The sequence below is a fragment of the Ornithorhynchus anatinus genome, chromosome 11 (genome assembly GCF_004115215.2).
Source record: "Ornithorhynchus anatinus isolate Pmale09 chromosome 11, mOrnAna1.pri.v4, whole genome shotgun sequence".
Classification (NCBI taxonomy): Eukaryota; Metazoa; Chordata; class Mammalia; order Monotremata; family Ornithorhynchidae; genus Ornithorhynchus; species Ornithorhynchus anatinus.
The window spans coordinates 56009402-56035217 of NC_041738.1; the positions used below are offsets into that span (position 1 = coordinate 56009402).

Sequence of the window (25816 nt, forward strand, 5' to 3'; positions counted from 1 at the left end):
TTGCCGTTCTAATTATTGCTGTTGCTTTTATCATAATCAGTGAGTGATGAGGGGTTGAGTGAAGAGGAAGGTAATTCAAAATTCAGGAGGAATGAGCCCTTTGGGAATTAGCATTGGGACAGCTCGCATCTCCAGTCACCCTGGGGTCCTGCACTAATCATAGCTGATCCGAGCAGCATCGGAAAGGAAAAACCTGGCAGGGGTTTTTTTTAAATGCTATTTGTTAAATGCTTACTCTGTGCCAAGCACTGTACTAAGTACTGCGGTAGATACAAGCTTATCATGTTGGACACAATCCATGTCCCACATGGGGCTCACAGTCTATCCCCATTTTACAGATGAGGCAACTGAGGCCCAGAGAAGTGAAGTGACTTGCCCAAAGTCACACAGCAGACAGGTGGCGCAGCCGAGATTAGAATCCAGGTCTTTGTGACTCCCAGGCCCGTGCTCTATCCACTAAACCAGACTGCTTCTCTACAAGCTCAGGGCAGGGAGTCCTGCAGTTCTTTGGAGCTGTGGCCTCAGGGGTTCCCAGGACTCCAGGCATACTTCAGAACTGGAATTGTTATGGACAAGGTGAGTGAAAGTCTATTTTTATGTCAAAAAAAATCAAAATACAAGATCAACAGGAAATTCACTGAAGATTGTAACTACCACTGGGAATGAATTTAATCCCATCCTTTGGATCTGGCAGCAGAATGGTTTGATTTTTATTGTCATAACCCATCATTTGTGAGACAGCAGAGAGGCAGCAGCGGGAGATTTCACTTGAAATTTATAACTTCATTTTTTTTATTTAGCTGCAGAAATAATAAATAAATAAAAAAGCAGGCAGCGTGGCCTTAACGTAGCCTTTCTGCTGTAGATGATATTGTCTGTTTTAACTTGATCAGAGCGAATGCTTAGGGTGAGACAACTGGAGAACAAAGTGGAATGAGATCGAAGAGGAACAAAGATTTGGGTTATTTTGCCACAGGGAGGGGATTCCAACTCAGAAAGATTCTAGAAAATAGAATGCCTTGCACACTGACAGAGGGGATGATTTGCAAAAACCGGAGAATACATCAACACTGGTTAATCGCCTTAAGCACCGGGTCGGCAGTGGTGCTTCCCAAACGCGGCTCGTCCCAAAAGCTGAGCACAAGTAGACAGACTTTGCTCCTGAGAGGAGCTAATAGCTGTTCATCCCAAAGGGTGGCTAATATATGAGCCAACCTTGCTCCCAGAGACATAACTAATCATGCCAATTATGCCAGTCCAGCCACAAAGATGCTATTGAAGCCATGTGACTTGCACGCTGAAGAGCCATAATGTGGGAACGGTAGGATGAACGGCATGGCCTAGGGGATAGAACCCGGGACTGGGAGTCAGAGGACCTGGGTCCTAATCCAGCCTCCATCACTTGTCTGCTGTGTGACCTTGGGCAGCGTGGCTTAGTGGAAAGAGCGTGGGCCTGGGAGTCAGAAGGATCTGGGTTCTAATCCTGAGTCCGCAACATGTCTGCTGGGTGACATTGGGCATATCACTTCCAGTGCTTAGTACAGTGCCTGGCCCATAGTAATAATAATAATAATAATGTTGGTATTTGTTAAGTGCTTACTATGAGCAGAGCACTGTTCTAAGCACTGGGGTAGATACAAGGTCATCAGGTTGTCCCACTTGATGCTCACAGTTAATCCCCATTTTACAGATGAGGTAACTGAGGCACAGAGAAGTTAAGTGACTTGCCCACAGTCACACAGCTGACAAATAGCAGAGCCGGGATTTGAACCCATGACCTCTGACTCCCAAGCCCGGGCTCTTTCCACTGAGCCACGCTGCTTCTCCTATGGGCTTAACACATACCTGAAGAAAACCCCAAAAGCAGGGGAACATTCAGTCTAAATGAAGACTTTCAAAGAGCCACAGAAAGAAGAGAAGTACTACGAGTGACCCAGAGAACAGTCCATGTTTCGATGGATGGACATGCCAATAATCTTCCATTCCGGTGGGGCAAGTTTCATCTTATTACTCGATCGGCCTACATGTCAAAATATCCAGCCTTCTGAATCGCCAACAGCCCTGATCTCAGGTGCCAACCCTGAAGGAGGAGGAAGCAACCAGGGCTAACCCTGCCGCCGGTGACTGGCAGGTAAAACATTCAACAAACAGGCCTGTCACTTATCTCTTTACTCTGAAGCCTCCGTCCCTAGAGCCGATTGCAGATGTCAGCTGTGCTTGTCTTATAGCCTCACTGGTTCCCGTTCCGCTCACCGTTGGGCTGGCTCATCGGCTCGTTCAAGATTGATGACGTTTTTTAGTGCTACCCACAGGAAGCTGGATCATCCAAAAGTGCTTGAAAACTCTAGGGGCCCCACCACCCCACAAGAAAATGGTTGTCCGTAATTACACAAAATGATAGAGAGAACAGTTGGCTAAAATCACTGCAAATGACAGTTATTTCTCGGAATAGTTGGAAAGAATAGGTCACCGTAGCTAATACACTAACCGCATACCTTTGCCATTTATGCAATTTCCATTACATTTGTCGAACGCTTGGGTGCCGATTGACACGTGAACAGAGGAGGGGGGAGGAAAAAAAAAGCAGAAAACAACCTTATTTTCTCTGTAAAATGCTGCATGGTTGCTGTTTGGTTGCAGTCACTGATTCTTTCTTCTGACTTGTTCCCAGTGGGAACAAGTAGAAATCAATCAATCAATGGATGGCATTTATTTATTCGTTTGTTTGTTCATCTATTTTTGATGGTATTTTATAAGTACTTACTAAGTGCAGAGCACTGTACTAAAGGCTTGGGAGGGTACAGAGCAATAGAATCCGCAGACACATTCCCTGTCCTTAATGAGCTGACAGTGTAGAGAAGGAAAGACCAGAGATGGAAGTGTGTGGGGTGGTGGGGCCTGGGGAGTTGTGAATGGAATACTGAGACTGAAAAAGTGAATGTGAGGAGAACAGGGGGTTAAACCGAGTGAGATGCAGAGAGAGAAGAAAAGGCACCCTACGGGATAGCTCAGATCTCTAAAGGTTTATTTGCCTTTCCCAGCAGCCGCGCATTCGAAATATTTTCAAAAATCAGAAAAGGGAATAAATGGACTTATTGAGGCTGGAAGAAGACTTTGAGAGAGTCATTAGTAATCCATCTACACAAAGACAGCTCACTCATCCTAGGGCTCTGGATGGCAGATCTTTAAACAATACAATTCTGGAGTCACGTGGCCTGGTTTTCCGTTGGTTTCCTCATTTTGAAGCCCAATTTGTGGTGCCTCATTTCGAGGCCCTGCTTTCCATCTATATTTCCACAGCATAAAAAGCTCTTTTACTTGATGACTCAGAGCCACTGGAAGGACAAAAACAAAAACATGTTGATAGAGAGGAGACAAGATAAGTGTTTTTCCTTTTCAAACTTGGGACGGCGAGAGAAAATGGGACTGGCGTTGCTGAGGAATGCAAATGTTTGGGTTGAAATAATTCGAGAGAGCTGACAACTGCTGCTAACCTAAAGAAAGCATCCATTGTACTTACCTAAGAGAGGCTATTTTCAAATGGGGAAAGGCCACAGTAAAATATAAATATAGATCACAGATAAATAGATAGCTATGACTGTGACAGGATAACATCATTCTTAATGGAGCTTTTGGGAATGCATTTTTGTTGCCGTAGAGATTTAAACTCAAGAGACCACTGTATTTCAGAGGAGACAGATGACTCGGGCTTTGAGCCGTCCCCCACTGCTCGCTGTATTTCAGTCTTGGAGTTGAAATTCGTCTCTCGAAGCTACCGTTCTGGCCTCCATCGTTTCGGATGGGCTCAGAACCGAAATCAAGCCCCTCGGTCCAATTACTCTGGGAAGTTCATCTGCCCTTAGAGAATCCCATCCCTCTGGGAGGCCAGCTCAAGCTGCTGTTTCCAATGGCTGCTACCTCTGAAAAATGGAGGGTTTTTTTTCCAGTCCTCATACTAGGTCCCCATTAGGCCAATCATTCACTTCTTAGCCAGGAAAAGAAAAAAAAAAACCCAAACGCAATTCAATTCAGCTTTCTTTTCAGAATGAAATGGTTTGGAACGAGCCAGTGAGGCTGGAGCTTTGGAAGCAAGAAGCAATTTTATCTGGAAAAGAGGAACGGGAGGGGGAGCAAACCACTTTCATGAGTTTGCGTACTTGGGCACAAACATTTCCCAAGGTCAGGGTCACCTTGGCCGGCAAACATTGGGGAATAGTGTGAGGATCTGTGCAGGGTGTGAGGGGAGAGATTAGGTTTATAAATGAACTCTGCCATTAGAACTGGCAGAGTGCAGACGAGTCTGCTGTTCGTCCGGTTCTGGCCAAGTGAAACAGAAGGGTGGGGAAAATGTGTTGGAAAATCGGAAAAAAATACTCTTCACTCTTGTGAGCTCAGTTTTGACCTTGTTATTAAAATTAGAGATCAGTACTTGTCCCTCAGAAGTGCATAGGGACTTGCCCAGAACCAGACAGTAATAGAGTTGATCTTTACTGAGAGCTTGCTTTGGGCTGAGCACTGTGGATACTATAATAATCATAATAATAGTACTTCTTAAGTGCTTACTATGTGCCAAGCACTGTTCTAAGTGCTGGGAGAGATACAAGTTAATCAAGTTAGACACAGTCCCTGTCCCGCGTGGGGCTCACAGTCTTAATCTTCATTTTACAGATGAGGGAACTGAGGCACAGAGAAGTTACGTGACTTGCCCAAGATCACCCAGGAGACAAGTGGCAGAGCTGGGATTAGAACCCAGGTCCTTCTGACTCCCAGGCCCATACTCTGTCCATTAAGCCACGCTGCTTTTCAGATGGAGATGGAACCTGGGCCTTGGAGTCAGTTGATCTGGTTTCCAATCCCAACTCCTCCTCCTCCACTTGCCTGCTGCATGCTCTTGGGCAAATCACTTAACTTCTCTGGGCCTCAGTTATCTCATCTGTAAAATGGGGATTAGGACTGTGAGTCCCATATGTCCAACATCATTAGCTTGCATCTACCCCAGGGTTTAGTAGAGTGCCTGGCAAATAGTAAGAGCTTAACAAATACCTTAAAATAAAATAAAAAGTAGGAATTATGTTACTTGTAGACCCACTATAAAACTACACCTGTTCACACTGTTAAACAGCATGAAGCAGCATGGCCTAGTAATAATAATAATTGTGGTAAATGGTAAGGACTTACTATATGCCAGACACTGTACTAAGTTCTGGGTAGATAGTGTGTTCACCCCACACATCCAATCCGTCACCAACGCCTGCCGGTCTCACCTTTACAATATCGCCAAGATCCGCCCTTTCCTCTCCATCCAAACGGCTATCATACTGGTACAAGCTCTCATAATATCCCAACTGGATTATTGTGTCAGCCTTCTCTCTGATCTCCCTTCCTCCTATCTCTCCCCGCTCCAGTCTATTCTTCATTCCCCTGCCCGGATCATCTTCCTGCAGAAACGCTCTAGGCATGTCACTCCCCTCCTTAAAATCCTCCAGTGGTTGCCTATCTACCTCCACACGAAACAAAAACTTCTCACTCTGGGCTTCGAGGCTCTCCATCACCTTACCCCCTCCTACCTCACCTCTCTTCTCTCTTTCTACTCCCCACCCCGCACACTCCGCTCCTCTGCCGCTCACCTCCTCACCGTCTCCTGTTCATGACTATCCCGCCGTCGACCCCGGCCCATGTCCTCCAGCTGTCCCGCAATGCCTTCCGTCCTCACCTCCGCCAAACTAACTCTCTTCTCCTCTTCAAAGCCCTACTGAGAGCTCACCTCCTCCAAGAGGCCTTCCCACACTGAGCTTCCCCTTTTCCCTCTGCTCCCTCTGCTCCCTCTCTGCTCCCCCTCTGCCCTCTGCTCCCTCCCTCTTCCCCCCTTCACCAGCAAAGCCCCCTTTCCCTCAGCTCCTCCCCCTCTCCCTTCTCCTCCCCTCAGCACTGTGCTCATTTGTATATATTTTTATTACCCTATTTATTTAATGAGGTGAACATCACCTTGATTCTATTTATCGTGATTATGTTGTCTTGTTTTTGTCCATCTGTCTCCCCCGATTAGCCTGTAAGCCATCATTGGGCAGGGATTGTCTATCTGTTGCCAAATTGTCCATTCCAAGCGCTTAGTACAGTGCTCTGCACATAGTAAATAGTATTGAATGAATGAATACAAGATAGGTTGGATGTAGTCTCCGTTCCACATAGGGCTCACAGTCTTAATCTCCATTTTAAAGATGAGGAAACTGAGGCAGGGGACTCAAAATACTGCACCCTGAAAGCCCTACAAGCAAGCCCGATGAGCAGCCAATGAAGACGCAGCCACTGGAAGTCACATCCATCCAGGAGCCCCGTGCCCAGGTAGCGAGGGGTCCAGGAGATCGGGGGGTGGGGAGGGCTTTTTCAAAGCAGCCTAGCCTAGTGGAAAGAGCACAAACCTGGGAGTCAGTCTGGGTTCTAGATCCAGCTCCACCACTTGTCTGCTGTGGGACCTTGGCCAAGTCACTTCACTTTTCTGAGCCTCAGTTACCTCATCTGTAAAATAGGGTTTGAGACTGTTAAGCCCCATGTTGGACAGGGACTGTGTCCAGCCCGATTTGCTTGTATCCACCCCAGCACTTAGTACAGTGCCTGGTACATAGTAAGCACTTAACAAATAATTAGTTTTTCCATCACTGGCCTTCAATCAGTCGGATCAAAAAGAAGGAAAACAAAGCTACCGCCTGTTCTGTTCTTGCCTGCCAGTCGTTGGCAGGTAGAACAGGTGGCTGGCTATTGGGTTTTGTCCAGGAACGTGGCCTAGGAGATAGAGCCCGGGCCTAGGAGTCAGAAGGACCTGGGTTCTAATCTCAGGTCTGCCATGTTTCTGCTGTGTGACCTTGGGCAAGTCACTTCATTTCTCTGGGCCTCAGTTACCTCATCAGTAAAATGGGGATTAAGACTGTGGTCCCCATGTGAGGCAGGGACTGTGTCTGACCCGATTAGCTTGTATCTACCCCAGTGCTTAGAACAGTGCCCCGGCACATAGTAAGTGCTTAACAAATGCCATGAAAAAGAAAAAAAAGAGGGTGGACTCTTGCCAAAAGCCAAATTTTTAATGGCCTTTTTTTCCCCAAACTTTCTCTTCCAACTGCTGGCTTGGAGCCCAAAATACAGCACCCCAAAAGCCCCACAAGCAGACCCGATGAGCAGCCGGTGTAGATGCAGCCACTAGAATCCACATCCATCTCACAGTCCCAGGTTGCAGCATCTCTGACATCTTTCACAACCCAAGACGGGAGAATTGGCTGGAGCCGGCTCATAAGTTTGCACTACCGTGCTCGTTCCGAGGTCCTTCGTGACATAAACTACTTTGGCGGCAATCGGAGGCTGGGAAAGAGTTCATATGAATGTGCAGGGTGTAATTCTGCACAGCTCCTCGGAGCCTCTGAAAGGTGCGCTAGAACTTTAATGTTAGCAGTGGCAGTAATAAATGAATGAGTTATGGAATGTTTGCACCCTCTAGTTTAAAGTGTTATAGCGTCTCAGAACTCTTAGTCGGAAGCAGAACCATCATTGTCGGAAAGCTTCACTGTCTCTCAGAGTGACGTGCTCAGGGAATAAGGAGCTGGGCCTCAAAGACAGGGAAAAGAGTTGACTCCCAAAATGGAATAATAATAATAATAGTATTTGTTAAGCACTTACTATGTCCAAGCATTGTACTAAACACTGAGGTAGAGTCAAGATAATCAGGTCCCACTTGGAGCTCACAGTCAAGTATCAATCAGTCAATGATATTTATTGAACACTTACTATCTGCAGAGCACTTTACTAAGAACTTGGAAGAGAACAATAAAACAGAATTAGCAGCTACCTTCCCTACCCATAACAGGCTTCTGGTCTAGAGAACAGATATTGAATCCTTATTTTGCAGATTAGGGAACTGAGGCATAGAAAAGTGAAGTGACTTGCCCAAAGTCACACAGCAGAAAGGGGCAGGTCCAGGATTAGGACTCAGGTCCCCCTGAATCTCAGGTCTGTTTCAGGAGTGTGATTGTTTTTCAGGAGATGTGAAAAAGAGACTGGGAGGGGGGAGAAAAATTAGGCCAAGCTGAAAAGAAATCAGGCTGCTGGTCAGGATTGTCTTTCCAGTTGAAGGTGCATTCCCCAGCATGAGAACAATGCCTCTTCGGGACAATCCCAGTTGTCAGCTGTAAAATGAGTTGCCATCGATGGGTTTCCTTAATCGATATACAGGCTGTTTCTGCACACTGCATTGCAAGGAGATTTTCTGTGACCGTATCTGCTTGACCAAAAGTGTGTGGAGCAAATTGCTTAAAACAAAATGGGCCCAGGAGCTGACAAAATAAAATCAATGCCAAAACCGAACTCAAGTCAATGAATGGAATCCTCGTCCAATTTAGGGTGGTGTGGGGTGACACATCAGTCAGTGGGGAAGCAGCGTGGCTCAGTGGACAGAGCCTGGGCTTCGGAGTCAGAGGTCATGGGTTTGACTCCCAGCTCTGCCACTTGTCAGCTGTGTGACTGTGGGCAAGTCACTTAACTTCTCTGTGCCTCAGTTACCTCATCTGTAAAAGGGGGATTAACTGTGAGCCTCATGTGGGACAACCTGATTACCCTGTGTCTCCCCCAGCGCTTAGAACAGTGCTCTGCACATAGTAAGCGCTTAATAAATACCAACATTATAAAAGTCTTCATTGAGTACTTACTCTGTGCAGAGCACTATGTTCAACACTTGGGAGCATGTAATAGAAATCAGCTTGCAATCCAGTGTCTCTTTTTTGGATCTGGGCAGTCTGGGTTCTCTGCCTGCTTCTGTGCTCTTGGACCCCACCCCTGCAGAGTCTGTTCGGAATTCAGAGATTTCTTGGGCCCCATCTTACCCATCCAACACTCAGAGATGCCCACTTGTTTGTAAAGATCCCTGGATAATAATAATTCTGGTATTTGTTAAACACTACATGCCAGGCACTGTACTAACTACTGGAGTGGGTACAAGCAAATTGGGTTGGACACAGTCCCTGTCCCATTTAGGGCTCACAGTCTCAATCCCTATTTAACAGATGAGGTAAGTGAGGCCCAGAGAAGTGAAGTGATTCACCCAACGTCACCCAGCAGACAAGTGGTAGAGCCAGGATTAGAGCCCACAACTTTCTGTCTTCCAAAACCATGATTTAAACCACTATGCCATGCTGCTTCTCTACAGAGTACAGTTCTGTTGACTCCTGCCCCGATAACCCTCCAGGAGGAACCTAACCATGTCAACTTCCTGGAAACCCTCGGGATTGTGAACAAACTGGATACCAAAATCCTCGTAACCAGCCCGGGATCATCCCATCTGCTCCTGGGAAGCTGCCGATGGCTAGGGCCAGCGAACCGGAACCCGCGAGCTTTCAAAAGACCTTGGGATGATGGATTCTCCCCCCTCCCTGAAGGATCCTGGGAGAACGACAAACCTAGACATGCTTTTACCTTGTTCAGTCAGGGACAAGGCCAGGTGTGAGGCTTCCAGCTCCCCTCTCTTCGGGAGAGGCGATGGATTATTAAAGAAGGACGCCGAACACTCGTGAAGAGCAGCACTGCCTCTGACTCCCAGTGGCATGCTCAGAATGGAGGATCATTTGTTGCTAAGGAAGGGAGGTTGGAAGTTCCCATTAATGATAAAAGCAATCACTAAAGCTCTCAGGCTTACCAGGAGGTACTAAATTCTAGTTCGGGTCTCACTCGCCATTGACACTGGCAGCGTTATTCCCAGAGAAACACCTCTCCCATGCCTTTGAGAGACCTCACACATCCCGTTTGAGTCACATGCCCCTAGGAAGTCTACTTCCTGCATATCCATGGACTAACAGCTTCTCAGGACCTTAGGACATTGCCCTGGAACTGGCTTTCAAATCAATCAATCAATCAATCAGTCGTATTTATTGAGAGCTTTCTACGTGCAAAGCATTGCATTAAGCGGACAACGTAATATAAAAGAGTTGGTAGACACGTTCCCTGCGCGCAATGAGCTTACAGTCTACAAACACACTCACAGTTATGCTCAAATTGGCAGAAAGTTTACCTGAGGGTTGATTTTGTTTTCATGGATGTGTGTTAAGCGTTTACTATGTACCAGGCACTGTACTAAGCACTGGGATAGAAACAAGCTAATCAGATTGGACACGGTCTATATCCCACATAGGGTTCACAGTCTTAATCTCCATTTTACAGATGAAGTGACTGAGGCACAGAGAAGGGAAGTGACTTGCCCAAGGTCACACAAGAGAGGAGTGGCAGAGCCAGATTTAGAATCCAGGTCCTTCTGGCTCCCAGGCTCATGCTCTATCCAATAGGCCACACTGCTGATTCCAGGAACAGGGAGTTATTTCTGCCCTAGGAAGGGGAATGAAGCTATGACGGGCATTTTCTGCTCACACACTTTGGCATTTCCTCTAGTGTTACTCTGTTAGGTTTAGCTATAAGGAAGAATCTCCCAGTTCTGAGGGAGGTTAAGAATTAGATTGAGAGAATCAAGGGAGGTAAGCAAACCTCCCTAGAGCTCAAGTCAAGGTAGATCCTATCCATGTGGGCTGTTGGAGAAGAGGCATCCTCTTCTAGACTGTAAGCTCACTGTGGGCATGGAATATCTGTTCTGTTGTGCCCTCCCAAGCGCTCAGCACTGTACTCTGCACACAGTAAGTGTTTAATAAATACGATCGACTGACTGACAGAGGCAAGGGGAAAAGATGAATTAGCCTACAGTGGGCTCTGCCTACCAAATCAATGATTCTGCTATGTTACTGAATGTTCTTCCATTCTTCAGTAGAGTGGAGAAGGAAAGGAAGAGGTGGGGAGGAGAAGTAGACAAGAGACAACAACCCTTAGGTCTGAGTTGCTGCAACCTTTTTTTTATAGAATTTGTTAGGCACTTACTATGTGCCTGGCACTGTGCTGGAGTAGCCCTCCTTTCTTCTTCTATTCCCTTCTGTGTCACCCTGACTTATTCCCTTTATAATAAATGATGGTATTTGTTAAGCGCTTACTATGTGCAGAGCACTGTTCTAAGCGCTGGGGTAGACACAGGGGAATCAGATTGTCCCACGTGGGGCTCACAGGCTTCATCCCCATTTTACAGATGAGGTAACTGAGGCACAGAGAAGTGAAGCGACTTGCCCACAGTCACACAGCTGGCAAGTGGCAGAGCCGGGATTTGAACTCATGACCTCTGACTCCAAAGCCCGGGCTCTTTCCACTGAGCCACGCTTTATTCATTCCCCCCGCCTCCAGCCCCACAGCACTGATGTACATATCTGTAATTTATTTTTGTAAATGAAGGTCTCTCTTCCCCTCTAGACTGTGAGCTCATTGTGGGCAGGGTATGTCTGTTGATTGTAATACTGTACTCTCTCAAACACAGCGCTCTGCACATGATAAGCACTCAATAAATATGATTGACTGGCTGATTAAATACAGAATAACCTAATTGGTCACAGTTCCTGACCCACATGGGGCGCACAGTCTTAATCCCCATTTTACAGATGAGGGAACCGAGGCCCAGAGAAGCGAAGTGACTTGCCCAAGGTCATACAGCAGACAAGTGGCGGATGCGGGATTAGAACCCGGGTCTTTCTGCTTCCCAGGCCCCGGGTTCTATCCACTAAGCCTGCTTGTCCTAATGAGAAGCTAGTGATCAGAGACCAGCCTGCCCTACAGCCGGCTATAGCCTCTCTGAACTGTGAAACAATTGATGCTTTTCGAATGGGCTGTCTGCTTAATTCAGTGACAACTGCAGTAAGTGCATTGGAATTTGAAAAGCATCTGTCCTGCCTGTAATGGCAATTGTATTTAGTCGGAAGACACTAATTATCTTTAATTCCCGGATTCTGCCTAGGGCCTGGAAGCAGGAGATTCAAAGGAGAGCCCTGCCCTGGTGCTTTGGCCTCCTCATCGTCCCTTTATAGAGCTTCAGGCCTTGAACTGTGCCTTCCTGGATCAGATTCACAGTTCGTCCAGCCCAGGATTCTGTCTCCAACCATGGCCCCAAGATACATGTTGGAAGCATGGCCTTGTGGAAGAGCACAGGCCTTGGAGTCAGAAGGACCCGGGTTCTAATTCTAGCTCCACCACTTGTCTGCTGTGTGACCTCAGGATCGTCACTTCACTTCTCCGTGCCTCAGTTACCTCATCTGTGAGATGGGGATACCTGTTCTCCCTCTACTTAGACTATGAGCTCCATGCGGGACAGGGACTGTCTGACCTAATTAACTTGTACCTACCCCGGTGCTTAGAACAGTGTTGAATACATAGTAAGTGGTTAAAAATACCGTTATAAAAAAATGTGACCGTTGCCCTTTTGGAGACATCCTCCTGACTTGGGGCGAAATTTCCGACACCCCCATCACCCCATCTATTGACAGGACCTCACTTTGCCAATTCCAGAAGCTCAGTACCTGAAGAGAGAGTGTTCTCAGAATGCAGGGTCCTTAGGCTTCCATTGCAGGGACCGTATCGCTCTACACTCTAAGCTCATTTTTTCTTTGTTTATGGTATTTGTTAAGCGCTTACTATGTGCCAGTCACTGTACAAAGCACTGGGATAGATACCAGATAATCAGGTTGGACACAGTCCATGTTTCACCTGGGGCCTCACAGTCTTAATCCCCATTTTACACATGAAGTAACTGAGGCACAGAGAAGTGAAGTGACTTGCCCTTAGCAGATGAGTATCTGAGCCGGGTTTAAAACCCAGGTCCTTCTGACTCCCAGGCCTGTGCTCACAACACTAGTCCATGATGCTTTTTCTCACTGTGGGCAGGGGACGTGCTACCAACTCCGTGGTATCGTATTCTTCCAAGCGCTTAGTACAAGTGCTCTGCACATAATAAGCACTCAATCAATACCACTGATTGATTGATATGCTGGGAAAGAAAATAAGCAAAGTATCCACCTTCTGTGTCACCCTGATTTAGTCCCTTTATTCATTTCCCCCCTCACACCAGCCCCTCAGCACCTACATATATATCTGTCATTTATTTATGTATATTAATGTCTGTCTCCCCCTCTAGACTGTGAGCTCCTTGTGTGGCTCAGTGGCAAGAGCCCGGGCTTGGGAGTCAGAGGTCGTGGGTTCTAATCCCAGCTCCACTTGTCAGCTGTGTGACTTTAGGCAAGCCACTTCACTTCTCTGTGCTTCAGTTCCCTCATCTGTAAAATGGGGGATTAAGACTGTGAGCCCCACGTGGAACAACCTGATCACCTTGTCTCCCCAACCCCAGCTCTTAGAACAGTGCTTGGCACATAGTAAGCGCTTAGCAAATTCCAACGTTATTATTATTATTGTTGTGGGCAGGGAACGTGTCTCCCAAGCCCTTACCACATGTGCTGTGCACACAAGGAGAGCTCAATAAATACGACCGACTGGTTGATGGACTGACTAGATACAAACTAATCAAGTTGTTCAGCAGAGAGTTTCTTAGGGATAAGTGTAGCAAGGCGAAAACAGAAAAAAAAAGCACGAATCGAATTCATGGTAGACCATTCATTCATTCAATAGTATTTATTGAGCGCTCACTATGTGCAGAGCACTGGACTAAGCGCTTGGAATGTACAATTCGGCAACAGATAGAGACAGTCCCTTCCCATTGACGGGCTTACAGTCTAATCGGGGGAGACAGACAAAAACAATAGCACTGAGTGCTTACTATGTGCAGGGCACTGGACTAAGCGCTTGGAATTTACAATTCGACAACAGATAGAGACCATCCCTGACCACTGACGGGCTCACAGTCTAATCGGGAGAGAAAGACGGACAAAAACAAGACAACTTAATCGCAATAAATAGAATCAAGGGGACGTGCACCTCATTAACAAAATAAATAGGGTAATAAAAAATATATACAAACGAGCACAGTGCTGAGGGGAGGGTAAGGGAGAGGGGGAGGAGCAGAGGGAAAGGGGGCTTAGCTGAGGGGAGCCCCTCTTCAAAACCCTATTTAAAGCTCACCTCCTCCAAGAGGCCTTCCCAGACTGAGCTCCCCTTTTCCCTCTGTTCCCTCTACCCCCCCCACCTTCACCTCTCCGCAGCTAAACCCTCTTCTCCCCCCTTTCCCTCTGCTCCTCCCCCTCTCCCGTCCCATCCCCTCAGCATTGTACTCGGCCGCTCGACTGTATATATCTTCATTACCCTATTTATTTTGTTAACGAGATGTACATCACCTTGTTTCTATTTATTTGCTATTGTTTTAATGAGATGTTCTTCCCCTCGATTCTATTTATTGCCATTGTTCTTGTCTGCCCGTCTCCCCCGACTAGACTGTAAGCCCGTCAAAGGGCAGGGACTGCCTCTACCTGTTACCGATTTGTACATTCCAAGCGCTTAGTACAGTGCACTGCACACAGTAAGCGCTCAATAAATGCTAATGGATGAATGGATGAATGAATGAATGAATGAATGAATGAATGAATGAATGAAGGGACAGCAGAGGGAAAAGGGGAAGCTCAGTCTGGGAAGGTCTCCTAATAATAATAATGTTGGTATTTGTTAAGTGCTCACTATGTGCCAAGGGCTGGGGTAAACACAGGGGAATCAGGTTGTCCCATGTGGGGCTCACAGTCTTAATCCCCATTTTACAAATGAGGTAACTGAGGCACTGAGAAGTTAGGTGACTTGCCCAAAGTCACACAGCTGACAAGTGGCCAAGCTGGGATTCGAACCCATGATCTCTGACTCCAAAGCCCCTGATCTTGCCACTGAGCCACGCTGCTTCTCCCGGAGGAGGTGAGCTCTCAGGAGGGCTTTGAAGAGGGGAAGAGAGTTAGTTTGGCGGAGGTGAGGAGGGAGGGCATTCCGGGTCAGAGGTAAGACGTGGGCCAGGGGTCGACGGTGGGATTATACTGTTGGTATTTGTTAAGCGCTTACTATGTGCAGAGCACTGTTCTAAGCGCTGGGGGAGATACAGGGTAATCGGGTTGTCCCACGTGAGGCTCACAGTTAATCCCCATTTTACAGATGAGGGAACTGAGGCCCAGAGAAGTGAAGTGACTCGCCCACGGTCACACAGCTGACAAGTGGCAGAGCTGGGATGCGAACCCATGAACCCACGGATAGGCGTGACCGGGGGACAGTGAGGAGGGGAGCAGCAGAGGAGGGGAGCGTGGATTCAGAATGGCCAAACCCGACAGCTTTTGGTTTCCTCGGGGAAGATTTGCCCAGTTCCCGGAGCGATCCTGAGCCCAGCTCACAAAGTTGATTTTTTCACACCTGAGCCGGGATAAGGCTTTCATCAGGAGCTCCAGTGCCCCCTGCTGGTTTCCCCCGGAACCTCTCAAGGCCCCAGACGCCCCGCACTACTTTTTCGGAGCTAAACGCTGCGGTGACCCACTTGGATCTCCCGCTGGATAGAAAGGAGGGGGAACATTAAGGAGGGAGGGACATGGAGTTAAAAATAGAGAGTTGAGTAGTCAAACTGAGGAGGAGGCAAGGGGAGAGCAGAACTGCTCTGCTTAATCACTCGATGGTTTTTATTGAGCACTTGCGTGTGCAAACGCTTGGGAGAGCGCGGTACGACAGAATTCATTCACTAGTATTTATTGAGCGCTTACTATGTGCAGAGCACTGTACTAAGCGCTTGGAATGAACAAGTCGGCAACAGATAGAGACGGTCCCTGCCGTTTGACGGGCTTACGGTCTAATCGACAGAATCAGGGCACACGTTCCCGGCCCATAAAGGTCTCACAATCTAGAGGCTGCTTAGAATCTCATTTCTTCCTTTTTCAATCAATCGATCGACTATTATTATGCACTTATACGGATCGCTGCACTAAGCATTTGGGAGAATAGTTGTTAAGAAGTGCTTACTTTGTGCCTAGCTCTGTACTAAGCGCTGGGGTAGATACAAGATAATCAGGTTGGACACAGTCCCTGTCCCACATGAGGCTCACAGACTAAGTAGGAGGGCGTAGGATTTGATCCCCATTTTACAGATAAGGAAACTGAGGTACAGTGAAATGGCTTGTCCAAGATCAGACAGCAGACATTTGGTGGAGCCAGGATTAGAATGAATTGATCAATCGATCGATGGTATTCATTGAACAGTAACTGTGTTCAGAGCACTGTACTAAGCACTTGGGAGAGTACAATATAGCAGAATCAGTAGATATCCTCTCTACCAAAAATGAGTTTACAGCCTAGAAGTCAGATCCTCTGACTCCCAGGCCCGGGCTCTTTACACTAGGCCATACTACTTCCATCTGCCTGCATGATTCCTTCTAATTCTGTTATAATAATAATAATTATGGTACTTGTTAAGCACTTACTGTGTGCCGAGCATTGATCTAAGCACTGGGGTAGATAAAAGTTAAGCAGTTTGAACACAGTCCCTGTCCCACATCAGGCTCAACTCTTAATCCCCATTTTACAGATGAGGAAACTGAGGTCCAGAGAAGTGAGATGACTTGCCTGAAGTCACAGAGCAGACAAGTGGTAGAGCAGGGATTAGAACCCAGTCCTTCTGACTCCCAGGCCTGTGGTCTAACCATTAAGCCACACTGCTTCTCTACTCTCATACTCTTCCCAGTGCTTAGCACAGTGCTCTGCACATAGTAAGCACTCGATAAATGCCATTGTTTGATTGATTCTTTGACTGCAGTGGGAGTGTGTTGGCCTATTCCCCTCCCTAAGGGCCCAACTCTGGACTTCCAGTAGCAGGAGACAAACTTGTGACCATTCTGAACAGAGGCACTGGAAAGACTCAGCTCCTAGAGGAGTGAGCCCATGACATTTCTTCCTGAGGTATTATGTGGTATTATTTGTTAAGCGCTTACTATGTACAGGCACTGTACTAACCATTGGGGTAGATATAAGCTAATAGGGTTGAACAAAGTCCGTGTCCCATACGGGGCTCGCAGTCTTAATCCCCATTTTACAGATGAGGTAACTGAGGCCCAGAGAAGTGAAGTGAATTGTCCACATTCACATGGCAGACAAGTGGCGGAGCCAGGATTAGAAGCCAGGTCATCTGACTCCCAGGCCCATACTCTTTCCACTAGACCATGCTTCTTCCCTCGGTCTCCTTCTGGGTCCAGACATTCCGCTCACCGATTCGGGCTGAAGAGGGGTGAAACCCAGCTCTGGATTCCCATCCTTCATGTTCCTTTCCCAGGGAAAAGACTCCCTTCCCATCTGCCGACAGCCCCACTCCCGGGACACCGTGTTTTGCTGAGCCCCAGGAACCAGAAAACCCCCAATCCCCCAACCATCACCGCCGCTCCTCAGTTCATGTCCCCAGGACTCAGTTGGCCCAAGAAGAATCATAGCTTAATTCTGTGACCAAGCCAGAAATCAGAGCCGGGGGGCTTCAACCTCCAGTCTGCAGAGCAGATGGCCCAATTCAGCCATGAAATCAATCTTTCTCTGGACCACAGGCTCTGTTGTTAGCCAGAGCACTCTGTGCTTTATTTTGTTTTGGTTTTTTAACAGTATTATTAAGCACTCACCAAGGGACAAGGATCAAGCTCGTTGTGGGCAGGTAATGTGTCTGTTTTGTTGTACTCTCCCAAATACTTAGTACGGTGCTCTGCTCCCAGTAAGTGCTCAATAAATTCAATTGACCGGCTTCCCGACTGACTGAGCCAGGCGTGGGGAAGATATGTGATAATCAAATCAGATACACTCTCTGTCCCACATTGGGCTCACAGACCAACAGGTATCTAAATCCCCATTTCGCAGATGAAGAAACTGAGACCCAAAGAATCAGTCAATCAATCAGTCGTATTTATTGAGTGCTTACTGGGTGCCGAGCACTGTACTAAGCGCGTGGGAGAGTACAGTATAACAGAGCTGGTTGGCGTGTTCCTTGCACGCAGTGAGCTTACAGTCTAGAAGGAAGTTAAGTGATTTCCCCAAGGTCACACAGCAGGCCAGTGGCAGAACTGGGATTAGAAGCCACATCTTTTGACAGGCCCAGCCCTATCTCTCTACAAGCTGGTTAGCTCTTATGGTTTGAGAAAAAACATGTATATTTTTAGGGAATTTCCAGAGCTGAGAGAAGTGAATGCCTTCGGAATGTCAACACCTTCAGCCTGGGTCATCAGGTAAGACCACTCCCGACCCACCAGGTTTTTAAACCCACTTTGGGGACCCAGGCCAAGGGCTTCCTGGCAGGGAATTCTTGCCTCTCTCAGATCAGGAGATACTGTGGAATGTTGCCACATCTGTAAACACAACCACCTTCTGGTTGTGGTACCTGCTCTCAGGAGCGGTTCATTTGCCAAAACTAGGAGTGTACAGGCAGAGAGACAAGAAGCAGGGTGTCTTCAATGTTCAGCCAGAAAAACCCCAATCCCTCCTGGGCACTGCCCCCTCAACTTTAAAACCAACACAGTGGTACAAGGCTTTTTTTACTTCTGGGCTAGATTACTCCATCAGCCTCCTTTCTGGTCTCTGCCTCAAGCCTTTTCCCTCTTCGGTCTCTCCTACCTGCAACTGTTCAAGTTATCTTCTTAAAATGTCATTCCCCTCCTTCAAATCTCATGTATTTTTCCCATTAAATAAAAACTCCTGCCCATCATCTTTAAGACTCCCTCATCTTTAAGACTCCCCACTATGTTCGTCCAACCGATCTGCCCTCTTTTCCTTCTGCACCCCTTTTTGTACTCTCTGTACTTCATCACCTCCTCTTTATACCTCAATCTCAACTCCCCTGACTCTGACCCATTGCTCATATCTTTCCTTCTGCTTGGAATTCCTGCCCCCAACCAACCCACCAAATTATATTCCTCCCAATTTTCAAAGCCCCTATGCCCCCACTGAGCCACCACCACCAAGAGGTCTTCCCTGATTTATCCCCACCTTCCTCGACATGTTGTCTCATCAGCCATCTTATCACTGGGTTTGGATATATGATATTTATTTACTTGCCACATGATTGATTTTGTTTTTACCATTTGCACCGCTGCTGTTTTTCACCTATTGCATGTTTGGCAATTTGTATCCCTTTGTCTTCCCTTTTGGAGTGTAAGCTTCTTGAGGGCAGGAGCTGTGCTATCTCCTTCTATGGTTTGTTCCCAAACTCCAAGTATAGTGCTCTGCACACAGAAGTTCAATAAATGCTGTGATGATGGTGATAATAATGACTTTTTTTTAGTGGTGTTTGTTTAGTGCTTACTCTGTGCCAGGCACTGTACTAAGCACAGGGGGAGGTATAAACTAATCAGGTTGGACGCAGTCCATGTCCCACGTGGGGCTCACAGTCTTAATCCCCATTTTACAGATGAGGAAACTAAGGCATAGAGAAGTGAAGTGACTTGATGCAGGTCACACAGCAGACAAATGGCAGAGCCAGAATTAGAACCCAAGTCTTCCAATTCCCAGGCCTGTGCTCTTTCCAACTAGGCCACGCTGCCCTCACTAGACCTTTAACTCCTTCAGGGTGGGAATCATGTCTGACAATTCTACTGTATTGTATTCTCCCAAGAATTTCATCCAGTACTCTGATTCTGACTCAGAGAACCAGCTAGTGGATAGAGCCCAGGCCTGGGAGTCAGAAGGAACTGCGTTCTAATCCCAGCTTTGCCCCTTGTCTGCTGTGTGACCCTGGGCAAGTCACTTAACTTCCCTGGGCCTCAGTTACCTCATCTATAAAATGGGGATTAAGACTGTGAGTCCATTCTGGGACAGGGACACTGTCCAACCTGACTCGCTTGTATCCGCTCCAGAGCTTAGTACAGTGTTTGGCACATAGTAAGCGCTTAAGAAATACCACAATTATTAATATTATTATTATCTATACATAGTAAGCGCTCAGGAAACACCATTGCTTGATTGACTAGTGAATTAGCTCCCACAACCAAGAGCTGCCCCCAATTCCTGCCAGTTGGGAAGGGGCTGCAAGGATCTATAATAACAACTGTGATATTTGTTAAGAGCTTACTACGTGACAAGCACTGTTCTAAGTACTGGGAAGATATAAAATAATCAGGTTGGGCACAGTCTTAATCCTCATTTTCTAGAGGAGGTAACTGAGGTACAGAGAAGTGAAGTGGCTTGCTCAAGGTCTCAGGGCAGACACGTGGCTGAGCCAGGATTAGAATTTGCGTCCTCTGTCTCTTAAGCCCACGCTCTTTCCATTAGGCTACACTGCTTCCCTAGGTCACTCTGGTCTACCTGCCAGCCAGGAGGAACGGGGGTTTGGACAGATCCGCGTCTAGAGAGGTTGAAGGCCAAAGTCTCCCCCAGCTCCCCAGCACCGGATCCCGCCCTAGGCCTGGCTCAGCTTCTGCCCCACCAGGTAGAAGAGCCCGTCATTTGCCGCCTGGGCCCTCGAGTAGCTCTGCGGGATGATCTCGAGCTGTTGGATGGCAAACCCAGCCCCCTTCACGGCCGCTTCCACAGTCTCCTGGTCCAGGGAGAGGCTGGAGAACTTCTGCTGTCCAATCATGTAGTAGCTGCTCCTCAGGGCATCCACCAGGACCAAGTAGCCCCCGGGCTTCAGCAGCGTGGCGATGTGCTTCAGGGCGGCCTGGTAGCTGGGCAGATCCTTGCAGGCCGCGTCCAGACACAGGGTGGACAGGAGGCAGTCAGCCTGAGGCAGGGAGACCGAGCCCAGGGGCCTGCTGCGGGTCACATCGCACTCCAGGATACGGCTGACTGCTCGCCTCAGTTTCTCTTCTTTCTCAGCCCACTTGCTCCTGAAAGAAACCAAACCTTCAGTGGTCGAACATCCAGGTGGGAGGTCCACTGCCTTAGGCCTGTTATGGAAATGTCAGGGAAGAAACTAGAAGATTACGGTCAATGTCCTTCGCTCCTGCCCCAGTAAATGTCAAATATTTAGATTCTTCCTTGCTCGGATGGGATGGAATGTAGGCCTGGAAGGGCTATGTTTACACTAACCTTTTTCAAGAGAGAGTTGGGGGAATATCAGCTCAGTTCCCTGAGGTTGTGCGGGACTATCCTGAGGTCTCACATCATATGTGCACAAAAATGGTGGGTTTTTTTATTCCCTCTGCAGGCAGGGACAGTGGTTTTTTGTTCTGAGGGCCTGGGGTGCTAATAATATTTGTTATGCGCTTACTATGTGCCAGACATTGTACCAAGCTCTGAGGTAGATACAAACTGATCAGGATAGACACAGTCCATGTCTCACATGGGGCTACCAGTATTAATCCCCATTTTACTTGAGGTAACTGAGGCACAGAGACGTTAAGCAACTTGCCCAAGGTCTCACAGCAGACAAGTGGCAGAGCCGGGATTAGAACCCAGGTCCTTTTGAATCCCAGGCCCATGCTCTTTCCACTAGGCCACGCTGCTTCTCAATGTGAGCAAACCCCTGAACGTTTTTCTCATTTAGCAACTATTTCATGAGCAGCTTTGCTGAGGGAGACTCTGGAGATCTGATTCCTTTTCCCCTTCTTGGGAGGGTAACAGCTGGGGCTCACAGTCTAGTTAGGAAAGAATAGGTATTGAATCCCCATTTTACAGGTGAGGGTAACTGAAGCCCAGAGAATGAAATGACTTTCCCAAGGTCACAGATGAGTTAAGTGGCTGAGCTGGGATTAGAACTCAGATCCCCTGAAGCTGAGGCCTATGCTCTTTTCATTAGTCCAAGACCTTTCCTTTTTCCTCTGCCCTAGTGGCAGAAGCTCCTCTGCCAATGCAAAGAACCAACATCAATCAATCAATCAATCAATCAGTAAATCAATAGTATTTACTGAGTGCTTACTGTGTGCAAAGCACTGTACCAAGCCCTTGGGAGAGTATACTACAACAGAGTTGGCAGATGTATCCCTGCCCACAATGAGAAACACTGTAGCTTAGTGGAAAGATCCCGGGCCTGGGAGTCAGAGGTCATGGGTTCTAATCCTGGCTCTGCCACTTGTGACTTTGTATTTTGTAGCTACCCCAGTGCTTAGTATAGTGCTTGGCATATAGTAAACCTTTTATAGATATTCTTATTACAGTACTAGAGAGATGGCAGAAGAGCTTACAGTCTAGAGAAGAGACAGACATTAGTATAGATAAATATACTACGGATATGTACATAATCCCGGCTGTGTGACTTTGGGCAAGTCGCTTCATTTCTCTGTGCCTCAGTTATCTCATCTGTAAAATGGGGATTAAGACTGAGAGCCCCATGTGGGAAAAGCTGACTACCTTGTATCTACCCCAGCGCTTAGAACAGTGTTTGGCACATAGTAAGCGCTTAACAAATACCATAATTATTATTATCATCATTATTACTGTTTTAGAGTCAAGAGGGGGAGACAGACATTAATATCACATCTAACTTGCAGGTAGAATGGCTCCTTCTTCCTGTTTTTCTGTTAATGGGTTCAGCACCAGGAAAGATTTTATGGCCATAAAGGGTCCCACAGCAAGCAAATGGTGGAGCTGGGATTAGAACCCAGGTCCTTTTGACTTCCAGGCTCCTGCTCTACCCATTAGACCACACTGTTTCTAAGGACCTGGGTTCTGATTCTGGCTCCGCCATTTGCCCGCTTTGTGACCTTGGGCAATTCACTTAACTTCTCTGTGCCTCAGTTCTCTCATCAGCACAGTGGGGTTTCAATACCTGTTCTCCTTCCTACTTAGACTGTGAGCCCCATGTGGGGACCTGATTCTTTTGTATCTACTCCAGCGATTAGTATAGTGCTTGGATAGAGTAAGCCTTTTATAAATATTCTTATTACAGTACCAGAGAGTTGGCAGAGGAGCTTACAGTCTAGAGGGGAGAAAGACATTAGTATAAATAAATATACTACGGATATGTATATAAGTGCTGTGGGGTTGAGGGTAGGGTGACTATCAAGTGCTTAAAGTCTATGGATCCAACTACATTGAAGACTCAGAAGAGAGAAGAGAGAAAAGATGCAGAAGGGAGGAGAGGGCTTAAGCAGGGAAGGCCTCTTGGAGGAGATGAGACCTTAATAAGGCTATGAAAGTGGGAAGAGTAATGGTATGACACATTTGTGGAGGGGGAGGGAGCTCCAGGCCAGAGGGAGGACGTGGGAAAGGGTCTCAGTGAGAGGGAAGAGATCAAAGACCTGTAATGATCGATTGAGGACAGATCCCGACTGGTAAAAGCTATGTTTTGATTTTTTTCAATGGTATTTGTTAAACGCTTACTATGTGCCAATCGAAGCGCTGGGTTAGAGGTTTGAGCTCGTATAAGACAGACCCCTCCCCAGGCCTGTGTCCTACCTGTCCCCTTCCAGATCACACACATATTTCACCACCGGAGACCAGTCGAACGCCCCCGGCTCCTTGCTCAGCCACTTCTGCAGCTCCTGCCTGTTCTGGGCAGTGTAGTCGGTGGCGACGATCTCCCGGAAGGCCTCGCAGGCGGAGAGCAGCTGGTAGATGGTGGGGCCGGAGCCGATGTCGATCAGCAGGTCTCCTTTCAGCCCTCCTGTCTGGCACAGGGCGCCCCAGAGGGCAGACAGAGATTAGGCCCCAGATCTCTCCTTAAATTGAATTTCTTCCTCCCTCGTAACCACCAAGGTTCAAAAGAGTCCGGGAGAAGTCCGATTCAGGAGCACGGCAGGAAGCAGGGGCCGCTGCTGCGATCTTTACCTCACTCCTCTCCCATCTTTGATTTACTATCCCCTAGGCCCGGGGTTGGAGATGCCTGAATTCTAGAAAGAGAAAAAGTGAAACCGAAATCCTGATGCTTTGGGTGCAAGGACTAGGAGGAACAGCTGGGAAATCCACTGTGGAACTGCTCTTGGGGAAAAGAAAAATCTGCAGAAACAGCCCTCTGATATTTGAAGCTAGAACTTCAAGCCCTTTACAGATTTGTGGGCTTGGTGTTCAAGCTTCGCTAGAGAGGCTAGGTGCCTTGGCCAGGGTCACTGGGCTTTGGAGTCAGAGGTCATGGGTTCGAATCCCGGCTCGGCCACTTGCCAGCTGTGTGACTGTGGGCAAGTCACTTCACTTCTCGGTGCCTCAGTTACCTCATCTGTAAAATGGGGATGAAGACTGTGAGCCCCACGTGGGACAACCTGATTCCCCTGTGTCTACCCCAGCGCTTAGAACAGTCCTCGGCACATAATAAGCGCTTAACAAATACCAACGTTATTATTATTATTATTATTACTAGAAACTTAGTGGCAGAACAGAGGCTAAGACCTAGATTTCCACACCCCCTTACCTCCTTTAGGCCCAGGGAAAAAGAGATCAGATTGAGATAACCGAGAAACCGGTCCCAATTTCAGTTTCCAACACGTGTTTTTCCGGGCACGGGAAGGATGGACAGACAGGCAGACTTACCCAAACAGAACGTCTTATATAGTTTTTGCAGCAGATGGGTCAGAATGATATTTTCCGCAGAACCGTTGGACCCAAACGAATAATACCTTTCCAGGTATTCTCTGGGGTTGAAATGCTTCTCATATGCATCTCTCCCCATGAACCCCGATTCCATCCCACTTCACGTTCTTGGCAGCCTCTCTGTCTTCCTGCTCTTTTTCCCAGTTGACCTTCCAGGCACTGTGTCTGTGAACTAAGCTCCGGGGTGGCTGCTTCGCTTTAATTTCTGACCTCCTCCCTTGGGCCCCAGTGCTTTGTTTTTCCTGACTCTTTGGTGGAGTTGTTATGCCCACTGGGGTGAAAAGGCTTGGTTAAACACTAACTTCCAATAAGTGACACAATTCCGGGGTGGAAGCTGGGGAATGGAAGTTTATTGCCCTTGACGCTGTTTATTGTCATTGTTCTTGTCTGTCCGTCTCCCCCGATTAGACTGTAAGCCCGCCAAACGGCAGGGACTGTCTCTATCTGTTGCCGACTTGTTCATCCCAAGCGCTTAGTACAGTGCTCTGCACATAGTAAGCGCTCAATAAATACTATTGAATGAATGAATGAATTGAATGAAAGTTGCAGGAAGGGAGAGTTCCCAGAACCTGTGAGTTTGGTAAATAGCAAGTTTCATGTCCTAAGGGTTGTGCCGAGAGGGCACATTTTACAGGTGAGGTAACTGAGGGCCAGAGAAATAAAGTGACTTGCCCAAGGTCACACAGCAGACAAGTGGCAGAGCCGGCATTAAAACCCATGACCTTCAGACTCCCAAGCCTGTGCTCTATCCACTACTCCATGCTGCTTCTCCTCCTGTTCTCCCTCCTACTTAGATCCACTTACGTCCACGGTGTCCGACTCGATTTTCTTGGACCTAGCCCAGTGCTTAACACAGAGCTTGGCTCAAGCCCTTAGCAAAGCCCTCATAGGGGATGAGGGGCAGGATGTTATTATAAAGTGGACAGCCCCCAAAGATTGACAAGCTCTGAATTGATTCTGCTTTTCTCCCCCTCCTGGTTGTGTTCTAATCTAGGGAGCCTGCAAGGTGAAGCATGGAAAGGGCAGAGCTCAGGAAAGCTAATCCAGACAGGTGACTCCAGAGAGAATGGAGAGAGGCGGTGTGACCTAGTGGAATAATGTTTGTATTTGTTAAGCGCTTACTATGTGCCGAGCACTGTTCTAAGCGCTGGGGTAGACATAGGGGAATCAGGTTGTCCCATGTGGGGCTCACAGTCTTAATCCCCATTTTACAGATGAGGGAACTGAGGCACAGAGAAGTTAAGTGACTTGCCCACAGTCACACAGCTGACAAGTGGCAGAGCCGGAAATCGAACCCATGACCTCTGACTCCAAAGCCCAGGCTCTTTCCACTGAGCCACGCTGCTTCCCAAAGGAGCTCAGGATTCAAGAGACCAGAGATCTAGTCCCAGCTCTGCCACTGGCCTGGTGTATGACCTTGGGCAAGTCACTTAACCTTCCTGGCCCTCTGTATTCATTCATTTATGCATTCAATCATTCAGTCGTATTTACTGAGCACTTACTGTATGCAGAGCACTGTACTAAGCACATG

General features: G+C 47.6%; 1 protein-coding gene across 1 annotated transcript; it reads right to left on the bottom strand.

Moving 5' to 3' along the window:
• Nucleotides 1-20033: 20033 nt before the first annotated feature.
• NNMT (nicotinamide N-methyltransferase) lies at nucleotides 20034-24529 on the bottom strand. The gene is made up of 3 exons (XM_001511559.5): nucleotides 24226-24529; nucleotides 23158-23365; nucleotides 20034-20648 (listed from the first exon to the last, which is right to left on the bottom strand). Exons 1-3 carry the CDS (start codon nucleotides 24377-24379, stop codon nucleotides 20219-20221), a joined length of 792 nt encoding a protein of 263 aa, XP_001511609.1. The 5' UTR covers nucleotides 24380-24529; the 3' UTR covers nucleotides 20034-20218.
• Between the last annotated feature and the right edge of the window lie 1287 nt (nucleotides 24530-25816).